The 12043-nt window shown below is 34.0% G+C and overlaps 1 protein-coding gene across 2 annotated transcripts in view; it reads left to right on the forward strand.

The window, feature by feature from the left end:
- LRRC28 (leucine rich repeat containing 28) overlaps window positions 1–12043 on the forward strand; it is a 170785-nt gene that overhangs the window by 127405 nt on the left and 31337 nt on the right. For both annotated transcript variants that reach the window (XM_043984884.1, XM_043984885.1), the window contains one exon: window positions 7860–7962. In XM_043984884.1, the coding sequence (XP_043840819.1) occupies window positions 7860–7962 (103 nt within the window). The remainder of the gene's footprint in view (window positions 1–7859; window positions 7963–12043) is intronic.

Below are 12043 nucleotides of genomic sequence, written 5' to 3' on the forward strand. Positions count from 1 at the left end.
CTAGAAGCTGTGACCTTTGCAGTTTGTCAAACGCTAGATTGCTATGGTTATTTGCAACTATTTCTTCTGTACCCAATCTATTGCACTGATCCACCACTCTATTTCTTAGCCAGTGCCAGATAGTTTTTGATAATTGTCACTGTATTGTTTAGTTTGAGATCTAGTAGGGCTCGGCCACCTTTTTTTTTCATTAATCCCTTTGATATTTTTGACCTTTTGTTCTTCCAATTGAATTTTGTTGTCATTTTTTCTAGCTCTATGAAATAGTTTTTTGGTAGTTTGATTGGTGTGGCACTGAATAAGTAAATTAATTTAGGTAGAATTGTCGTTTTTATTATATTGGTTTGGTCTATCCATGGGTGACTGATATTTTTCCAGTTGTTTTGATCTGACTTTATTTGTGTGAAAACTGTTTTATAATTGTGTTCATATAACTCCTGGGTTTATCTTGGCAGGTAGACTCCCAAGTATTTTATATTGTCTATAGTTATTTTAAGTGGATTTTCTCTTTCTATCTCTTTTTGCTGGGCTTTGTTGGCAATATATAGAAATGTTGATGATTTATATGGGTTTATTTTATATCTGCAACTTTGCTAAAATTGTTAATTATTTCAAGTAGTTTTTTAGTCAATTCCCTAGGATTCTTTAAGTATGCCATCATATCATCTCCAAAGAGTGATAGTTTTGTTTTCTCATTGCCTATTCTAATTTCTTATATTTCTTTTTCTTATATTATTGCTATAGGTAACATTTCTAGTACGATATTGAATAATACTGGTTATGACGGACATCCTTACTTAATCCCTGATCTTATTGGGAATGTTCCTAGTTTATCCCTATTACAAATAATGTTTACTGAGGGTTTTAGATAAATGCCACATATTATTTTGAGGAATGCTCCATTTATTCCTATAATCTCTAGAGGGTTTTTTTTTAATAGTCATTGGTGTTGTATTTTGTCAAAACCTTTTTCTGTATCTATTGAGATAATCATATGATTTCTATTGTTTTATTATTGATATGGTCATTTATGCTGATAGTTTTCCTAATATTGAACCAGCCCTGCATTCCTGGTATAGACCCCATCTGTTATAATCCTGGTGATATATTGGTGTAATCTCCTTTCTAGTATTTTATTTAAAATTTTTGTATCAATATTCATTAGAGAAATTGGTCTATAGTTTACTTTCTCTATTCTTGCTATCCTAGTTTAGGTATCAAAACCATGTTTGCATCATAAGAGGAATTTGGTAGGATTCCTTCACTCATTTTCCCAAATACTTTATATGATCTGAGATTAATTGATCCTTAAATATTAGGTTAAATTCACTTGTGATTCCATCAAGCCCTAAAGATTTTTTTTTTCCTTAAGGAGTTAATTGATGATTTTCTATTTCTTTTTCTAAAATGGAATTATTTAATTATTCTATATCTTCTGTTAATCTGGGCAATTTACATTTTTGTAAATATTCATGCATTTCATTTAGATTGTCCCATTTCTTAGTATACCTTTAGACAAAAAAGCTCCAAATTATTGCTTTAATTTCTTCTTCATTGGTGGTGAATTCACCCTTTTCATTTTTGGTACTGGTTTAATGATTTTTTTACTTTCAATTTTATTAATCTCTCCTTCAATTTTCAGGATTTCCAATTTGGTGTTTAATTGGGGGGTTTTAGTTTGTTCTTTTTATAGCTTTTTTAGTTGTATGCCCAATTCATTGATCATTGATCTCCTCTTTTTCTATTTTATTGATGTAAGAGTTTAGAAATATAAATTTTCCCCTAAGTATTGCTTTGGTGGCTTCCCATAAATTTTGGTATGTTTTCTCATTGTCATTCTCTTTGATGAAATTATTTATTGTTTCTATGATATGTTGTTTGTCACTCATTCTTTAGGATTAGATTATTTAGTTTCAAATTAATTTTAATCTATCTTTCCATGGCCCTTTATTAAATGTAATTTTATTGCATTGTGTTCTACAAAGGATGCAGTTAATATTTCTGCCTTTCTACATTTGATTAAAGTTTTTATGCCCTAATACATGGTCAGGTTTTGTGTAGGTGCCATGTGCCACCAAACAAAAGGTATATTCCTTTCTTTCCCCATTCAATTTTTCTCCAGAGGTCTATCATTTATATTTTTCTAAAATTCTATTCATCTACTTAACTTCTTTCTTGTTTATTTTGTGATTAAATTTATCTAGTTCTGAGAGGAGAAACTTGAGGTCTCCCTACTAAAATAGTTTTACTCTATTTCTTCCTATAACTCATTTAACTTCTTTAGAAATTTGAATGATATACCATTACATGTATATATGTTTAGTACTAATATTACTTTATTGTGTATGGTACATTTTAGCAAGGTGTAGTTTCTTTCCTTGTCTATTTTAATTAGATCAATTTTTGTTTTTGCTTTGTCTGAGATCATGATTACTACCCCTGGTTTTTTCTTTCTTTCTTTCTTTTTTTTTACTTCAGCTAAAGCATAATATATTCTGCTCCAGCTTTCTACCTTTACCTTGTGTATGTTGCTCTGGTTCAAATGTGTTTCTTGTAAGCAACATATTGTAGGATTCTGGTTTTTAATCCACACTACTATCCATTTCCATTTTATGGGTGAGTTCAGCTCATTCACATTCATAGTTATGATTACTGGGTGTTTCCTTCCATCTTATTTTCCCCCTGTTTATACTTTTCTCTCTCTCCTTTTACCCTCTCCCTCCTCACCAATGTTTTGCTTCTGTCCACTGCCTCCCTCAATCAGCCCTCCCTTCTATCAGCCACCCCCCTTTTCCTGTCCCTTTCCTCTACTACTTCCCTGTAGGGTAAGATAGACTTATACATCCAACTGAGTGTTTGTGTTAGTATATCTTTAAGCCAAACCCAATGAGAGTAAGGGACAAGCAATCCTCACCCAACTCCTTTCTTTCCTTTTACCATAATTGGTCTTTTACTCCTTCCTCTTCATGTGATATAATTTACCCTATTCTGCTTCTCCCTTCTTCTCCCACTGGAATCCTCTTTCTCACCCCTTAATTTTTTATCTTGTCTCATCAAAGTCAACTATACTCACACCCTCTGTCTGTATACTAACTGCCCTAATAGAGATAGAGTTCTTAAGATTTATAAGTATCAACTTCCCATATGGGGATGTAAATAGTTTAATCATATTGAATAACTTGTGTGTGGGTGGGTGGGTTCTTTCCTGTCTACCTTTTTATGCTTCTCTGTAATCTAATATTTGAGAATTGAATTTTCTGTTTAGCTCTCATCATTGCATCAGGAATGTTTTAAAGTCCTTTATTTCATTGAATGCCCATCTTTCTCCCTGGAAGATTATGATCAGTTTTGCTGGGTAGTTGATTTTTGGTTGAAAACTAAACTCCTTTGCCTTTGGAATATCATATCCCAAGCCCTCTGATCCTTTAATGTAGAAGTTGCTGAATTCTATATAATCCTGACAGTGACTCCTCCTTTCTTTCTGGCTACTTGCAGCATTTTCACCTTAACCTGAGCGTTCTGGAATTTGGCTGTAATATTCCTGGGAGTTTTCATTTTGGTACCTCTTTCCTGAGGTAATGGGTAGATTCTTTTCATTACTATTTTACCCATTGGTTCTAGGATATCAGATAAGTTTTCCTTTATAATTTCTTGAAATATGAAGTCCAGGCTCTTTTTAATAGTATTTTACTTTTTTCCAATTACATGTAATGATAGTTTTCAACATTCATATTTGTAAAATTTTTGAGTTCCAATTTTTTTCTCCCTCCTCTTTTTCCCTCCCCTCCCCATGATGACAGGCAATCTGATGTAGGTTATATATGTACAATCATGTTAAACATATTTTAACATTAAACATATTTCCACATTAGTTATGTTGTGAAAGAAGAATAAGAGGGGCAGCTAGGGGGTGCAGTGGATAGAGCACCAGTCTTGGATTCAGGAGGACCTGAGTTAAAATCCAGCCTCAAACCCTTAACACTTACTAGCTGTATGACCCATGGCAAGTCACTTAACCCCAATTGCCTCACCAAAAACAGAAGAAGAAGAAGAAGAAGAAGAAGAAGAAGAAGAAGAAGAAGAAGAAGAAGAAGAAGAAGAAGAAGGAAAAACAAAAAAACAACAAATAAAGTGAAAAGAGTTTGCTTCAATCTGCATTCAGACTTCATAGTTCTTTTTCTGGATGTGGAGAGCATTTTCCATCATGAATCCTTTGGAATTTTCTTGGATCATTGTATTGCTGAGAAGAGCTAAGTCTATCACAGTTGATCATCACACAAGGTTGCTATTACTATATACAGTGTTCTCCTGGTTCTGCTTACTTCACTCAGCATTAGTTCGTGTAAGTTTTTCCAGGTTTTTCTGAAATATACCTGCTTATAATTTCTTATAGCACAATAGTATTCCATTACATTCATATACCACAAGTTGTTTAGCCATTGCCCAATTGATGGGCATCCCCTCAATTTCCAATTCTTTGTCACCACAAAAAGAGCTTCCATAAACATTTTTGTATATGGTGAGTCCTTTTCCCTTTTTTATGATCTCTTTGGAATACAGACCTAGTAGTGGTATTGCTGGATCAAAGGGTATGCACAGGTTTATAGCCCTTTGGACTTCCAAATTGTTCTTCAGAATGGTGGGATCAGTTCACAACTCTACTAACAATACATTAATGTTCCAGTTTTCCCACATCCCCTCCAAGGCTGCCATTTTCCCTTTTTTGTTATATTTGTCACTCTGATGGGTGTGAGGTGGTACCTCAGAGTTGTTTTAATTTGCATTTATATGGTCAATAGTGATTTAGAGCATTTTTTCATGTGACTATAGATAGCTTTGATTTCTTTGTCTGAAAACTGCCCTTCATATTCTTTGACTATTTATCATTTGAGAAATGTCTTGTATTTGACTCAGTTCTCTATATATCTGAGAAATGAGGCCTTTATCAGAAATACTTATTTCAAAAATTCTTTCCGTTTTCTGCTTTCCTTCTAATCTTGGTTAATTAGTTTTGTTTGTGCAAAAGCTTTTTAATTTTACATAATCAAAATTATCTGTTTTACATTTTGTATCATTCTCTGTATAGTCTTTGCTCCTAAATTCTTCCTCTGTCCATAAATCTGACAAATAAACTGTTCCATGTTTTCTTAATTTGCTTATGGTATCACCTTTTATGGATAAAGGATGAATTTTGACTTATTTTAGTATACGGGTGAGAGATGTTGGTCTATACTTAGTTTTTGCCATACTGTTTTCCAGTTTTCCCAGCAATTTTTCTCAAATAATGAGTTTTTGCTCAAAAGCTTGGATCTTTGGCAAACCCTTTAAATTCTACTCTCCTGAAATCATGGTAGATTATACTTAGCTTTCTTCTCTGCTTTGATACAAATTCTAATATTAAATGTTAACTTCTTCCCAAGGCTCCCATAATTCTATCCCAATAAGCTATTCCTTCATGTAAGTAAGAATCAAGATGTGGTGGAGAAATTTCTTTCATTGGTTTCTCTGGCTTTTGTGAGATGGAATTATTATTAATGCAAGTCAAGAATAATTTATTAGCTATTTTGCTTTAGACAGAAATCTTCAACAGTTGTCTATAGTCTGTATTCAGTACAATAAGTATTTATGAAATGTTTCTTTTTTGCTAGGCGGTATCCTAATTTAGGCTCTAAGAATAAAAGGACAAAAATAAGACTGTCCTTGCTCTTGAGGAGCTTATATTATATTAGGATAATTTAGTCTCCCCCCACTCCCCACTCCAGGTTCTATATTTCCTGTACTCCTTAGCTATATCTCTTTCTTTCCAGCTAGCCTATAATATGCACCATTGACAATATTCCTTCTGTTTCTACCTCTGTTGATCTATACCCACATGTTCTCAATATGCTTTCCTACTCTGATTCTAGGACTTCCTCACATCATACCTTTTTTAGGACATATATTGTTTATTTTTTCTCAATGACATCTAAACAAACATCTTTTAAAATTCATTTAAATTTTGAGTCCCTCCCTCCATATATGTTATATATGCAGTCATGCAAAATATTTCCACATTAGCCATGTTAGAAAAGAAAACACAACCCCCCCCAAATCCCCACAAACAACAAAACAAACCTCTCCAAGAATAATAAAGTAAAAAAAATGTATGCTTCAATCTGCATTCATACTCCAAAAGTTCTTTCTCTGGAGGTGGATAGCATTTTTCATCATAAATCCTTCAGATCTTTGTACTGCTGAGAAAAGCTAAATCATTCTCAACTGATGATTGTACAGTATTGCTGTTATTCTGTAAAGTGTTTTCCTGGTTTTGCTCATCTCACTTTGTATCAGTTGATATAAATCTTTCCACGTTTTCCTGACATCATCCTGCTCGTCATTTCTTATAGAACAATAGAATTCTATCACAATCATATACCATTGCTTTTTCAGCCATTCCCCAATTGGTGGATATCCCCTCCCTTTCTAATTTTTTGCCACTACAAAAAGAGTTCCTACAAACATTTTTTGTAAATATAGTCCCTTTGCCTTTCCCTTTTATCTTTTTGGGGTACAAAACTACCAGTGGCATTGCTGGGTCAATGGACATGCACAGTTTTTTAACATTGTGGGCATAGTTCCAAATTCTTCTCCATAATGGTTAGATCAGTTCACAGTTCTACCAACAATGCATTATTACAGTCCCTATTTTTCTGCATCTTCTTCAACATTTGTCATTTTCCTTTTCTGTCACATTAGCCAATCTGATAGATGTGAGGTGGTCCCTCAGAATTGTTTTAATTTGCATTTCTCTAATCAATAGCGATTTAGAGCATTTTTCCATATAACTATAGCTTGGATATAGCTTTGATATAAATAGCTTTTTTTCTTCTGAAAACTGTTCATATACTTTGGCTATTTATCAATTGGGAAATGATTTTATTCTTATCAATTTGACTCATTTCTCTATATATTTTATATGGTGCTATAATAAGTTTTATTGGTTTTTATCTATGGCAAAAAAAAAAGATGTGGTAGAAAGAACACTGGATTGGAAGTCAGGAAAGACCTAGTTTACAGTTTTGCTTTTGACAGTTACTAGCTTTGTAACTATGGGAAATTCCTTTAACCTTATTGAGTTTCAGTTACCTTACCTATAAAAATTAAATGAGGTGATGTATGTAAAAAACATTTTGCAAACCTTAAAGCAATATACAAGTGTTTGTCATCATTATTGGTAGAATATAAGCTGCTTGAGGCAGAAACTTTCATTTTTATCTTTGTATCTTCAGTGTCTAAGTCAGTTCCTTTCATATAGGTGCTTAATTAATATTTGTTGAATTGAACGTGGAGACCCATGCTGTTTCATATTCTTCTCTATAACTATTTTCAAAATCTGGAAGAAAGGTATTTTTTAATGTTTATTTAGTCTCAGACTTCATCTTATTTGTTATCTGTCTCTTCTTATTAGAACAGAAAAAATGTCAGGACTAGGAGGTCTTACCATCTAGTCCAAGTCTCTCCTTGGTTATGGAGAAATACACCAAAACTCACAAAGGTTCGGGGACTAGCCCAGGGTCAAGCACTATGTTAATGACAGAACCAAAACTCATAAGGATCAAAGACTTGGAGTGAGAAGGGGCCTTAAAGGCCATCTAGTACAATACCTTCATTTTACATATGAGGAAACTAAAGCAGAAAGGGGTTAGTACAACTTTCATAAGGTCACACAGGTCATAAGGAGCAAAGCTGGATATCAGTGCAGTTCTTCTCACTCCAAATCTAGCATTCTTTTCACCACACCATCCTAAGGCAAGTTTAAGTTTAGTGTTCCTTCCATCACACCAGAGCTATGTCTCTTATCATATCCTTTTTTGGCCCAGATTTAGGTCGATCTCGAGAACTACAATATGTGTATGTGGATAACAACATTCACCTGAAAGGCCTGCCTTCCTATTTATATAATAAGGTCATCGGTTGCAGTGGGTAAGATTAATTTCATATTTTATATAATAATTAAGCTTTTTTGCATGGGAAGTTTTATTCCTGCTTTATTCATCAGTGATTGCATAGCTCCAAAATTTTCTACTATTGATAGTTCTAATATTAAATCTTTTTCACTAACATAATAAAAGATAAGTAGAAACCAAAATAAGGATAGGAATTTCATATGCACACATTTTAAAGCATTAAACTTTTGGTTCAGATAATCACCTATTTAGAGTACTTCCTGGTCAAAAAAATAAATTAATTCAGATACATTACTGCAAATTCACTTGTAGCAAACTCACTGAAACTGGAAGATCCAGCATAAATTTGGAGACTTTCCTGCTGTACAACACTACAGAACATCTTTAGTACAGTCAGAAGTATATTATCTAGCACCAAACCTACTGGAAACATTTTTAAATTAACATGTTAAATATTGCTGTAATACAGAACTTCATTCTAATACCCCAGAATGACCAACTAGCTAATTAGAATCAACATTCATGCCTTTTGGTAACACAACAAAAATAGTTCATTGTTAATCATGTTTGCCAAAAAAAGGAATTGCTTTAACCTTAGCACGAAAAGAGAAACAAACAATGTGTATGCTGGCTCTACCAAACCTTTGGCTGCTTTAGTTCCTCTCACATGGATGCAAAAGTGGTCTTGGCACCATCTATCCAAGTCTGAGCAAGGCACTTATTTCTTACTTGATCAGTATGTATGACTAATTGATAACCTAAATCTCCCAAGATGTTAGATACTGTGTCATCAGGGAAAGTCTTATTGAAGAGATAGATTAGCTATTTGTGTTTAACAGTTGTATGTGGATGTATTGTCCATTTTTATAGCAACTATGTGAGTGCTATCTTTATTTTTGTGCTAGAAATTCAGTCATGGAAAAGTGGCATAGTTCAGATTTATCAATTTACCCAAGTCTAATGTAATGTTAGTGATTGAAGCAAAGTTAGACTTTCTAGAATCTTGAACTCAGAATGTAGTTCAAAAACACAGAATTTGCCTAATTCATAGTTAGACAAAAGTTAACTGCAAATGGTTGATTCGGAATGTCTTATTCTATTAGTGTTTCTTATTATTTTTGCAACTTGTAATGTTGACTAGGAAGTAAAATCTTAGAGCATTTGGCTAATATAAGAAAATAGGTAATAAAATTGATCATCCAAGGATCATTTTTCCAGCTGCCTATTTATATAAAGAAAGAAAAAAATCTCCTTTTTTTACATGGAAAATAAACAGTTGTCCTTGATGATTTTAGGAAATGTCTTCCTTAAATGAATTTTATGTGTTAAATTTTAATCATTCCAACATTTCTTTGTGTTGATGAAGTAATAACCACATAGCTTCTTGACATTTATGTTAGCAAAATATAAGCTCTGGCATGTATTTTGGAGCTAGAAAGCTTTCAAATGCCAACCCAAAAGTACACAGTTTGTCTATTGTCCAAGGAGAAGCCAGCCCAAGTGGACATATTAATCTTCAGGTTGTCTGTATGGTGATTAATTATTTTTTTAACCACAGCAACTCTCTGAAACCATATATCAAACTCTAGAGAGCTGTGATCTGTCAGGGAAGGAGTTGTTGTTTGTCCTTCATTCCCAAAGAGGAATCAGAGTGATGTCATGACTTGCAGTGAATTAGATTTAAGTGAGGGAAGACTGTGTAAGGTCACCAACCTCACTCTCTCCTCCAGAGCCATCTGGGTCCAGTGGCAAGATATATATCAGGACAACTGGAGATGGCCCTGGATATTTAAGGCACATGGGGATAAGTGACTTGCCTAGGGTCACACAGCTAGTACGTATCTGAGGTGAGATTTGAACTCATATCCTCCCAACTGCAGGGCCAGTGTCCTATACACTGTGCCATCTAGCTGCCCCCAGGGAAGGAGTACCCTCACTAAAGAAGTGGATTCTGGCAGTATTAAAGAAAAGATTTATTATTCTCATAAACAACACACTCACATAGCACTTTAACAGTTTACAAAATGTATTATGTATGCTCTATCAATTTATTTCATGATCACAACATCCCATGAGGGAGGTAGTATGTCATTATACTCATTTTATTAATCAAAAAGTGAGAATTTAAAACGTTGCTACTTGTTCATGATCATACCACTAATAATTAGCAGAACTAATATGCATGCCCAGTTCTTCTGACACCTAATTCATTTTTCTTCCCTCTAAACCACAGCTGTTTATATGACAACATAAATGTCTTACTAATAGGATACATAAAAGATCTATAGAATAAAATTACTAATTATATAGATATACTAGAACTTGTATCCTATTTATGCACAGAAAAATAGATTTAGAGATAGAAATGACCTTTGAGGTCACCAAGTTTAACTCTTATTTTATAGGAATTGAACCTAGGCAGCAGTATGTTAGTAAGTATTTGACAACTTACTCTGGAAACAAATGAACGCAGGACACATGTTTAAATTTACTCTGCATTGTTCACATTTTCTCAATCAATTTTAAAGTCTAGACAATCAAGAAAACAATAAACCATGCACTGATTTGTCATTATTGCTACTTTCCAATGTGTAAGTGTTCACACTAAAAATTTTAACAGTCAATTCTCATGCGCCAGTTTGAACTAACTTTAGCACATCCCTGAACCTATCTTCATGATTCCCACTTTCTTATCCAGCTAGCGATTAAGAAGATCCTTAAATAAATCTTCTAGTACAGTAATTGGTTGACCCCAGGGTGGGAGTGCACAAAGAGGGAGACCATAGAAGTGGGACATTTCCTGATTTATCTAAGGTTATGGCAAGGTCTCAGGGGGTCCATTAACTGGATGGGGAAAAGTATTATATCTTTATTGTCACTAACCTCTAACTAAAAGTTGCTATTTCCTTCAATTATAAAAATAAGCAAAAAAAAACAACAAAAAAACCCCCACCATTATTCTGAAAGGGGGGTCCAAAGACATTATCAGACTTCCAAAGAAATCCATGACAAACAAAAAAAAGATTAAACATCCCTGGACTAGATAATCTATGCTTTTCCTTCTAGTTCTAGCATTCTATGATTCTGGGACACTATCTATCCACCTTTGGTAAAATGTATTTATTTACCATGCATTTTAGCAACCCAGTAATTTAAATACAAGTGGTTTCCATTTTAAATAGATTTTTTTCAGTAAATGTTCACTCCCAACAGTAATATTAGTAAGCACTTATACCCCATTGAAGTAGTGAATCAAAATGCTTTTTTTTTTTTTATTAGCAATATGATGCAGTAAATTTTCACAATTCTTCTTTGGCAATGTGTTTCAATACCTGAGTTTTAATTCAGAGTAGCACCATTGCATAGCAGAAAGTTAGGTTGAAATAAATAAAGTGTTTCAGAGAATAAATATCCTTTGTGGTGTTTTGTTTTTGATTTTTGGTTTTTTGAAGGGCAATGGGGGTTAAGTGACTTGCCCCAGGGTCACACAGCTAGTAAGTGTCAAATGTCTGGGGCCACATTTGAACTCAGGTCCTCCTGACTTCAGGGCCAGTGCTTTATCCACTGCACCACCTAGCTGCTCCCAGGGTTTTTTATTTTTAAATGTATCTGTCTCTTCCACTACCCCAACTCCCACAGAGGGAAAACAACAACAAACAAACAAACAAGAATAAAGTCCTCGATACATAGTTTAGTAGTGCAACAAAACAAATTCCCACTTTGGGCATGTCTGAAAATGAGTATCGCCTTCTGCATTTTGAGTTCCTCTTTGCATCTGTCAGGATGTGAATGATATGTTTCATCTCTGTTCTTTTGGACTCTTGGCAATCAGAATTCTGAAGTCTTTAACCATCTGCCCTCTTTCTCTTTTACAAATTGGCCACTTTCTCCCCTTTTTTATCTATATTATAATGTTTGCTCCTTTCTTTATACTTCTCTACCTACATATTCTCCCTCTGCTTTTTTTTTGTTTTTGTTTTTGTTTTTGTTTTGTGGGGCAATGGGGGCTAAGTGACTTGCCCAGGGTCACACAGCTGGTAAGTGTCAAGTGTCTGTGGCCAGATTTGAACTCAGGTACTCCTGAATCCAGGGCTGGT

The sequence above is a fragment of the Dromiciops gliroides genome, chromosome 2 (genome assembly GCF_019393635.1).
Source record: "Dromiciops gliroides isolate mDroGli1 chromosome 2, mDroGli1.pri, whole genome shotgun sequence".
Classification (NCBI taxonomy): domain Eukaryota; kingdom Metazoa; phylum Chordata; class Mammalia; order Microbiotheria; family Microbiotheriidae; genus Dromiciops; species Dromiciops gliroides.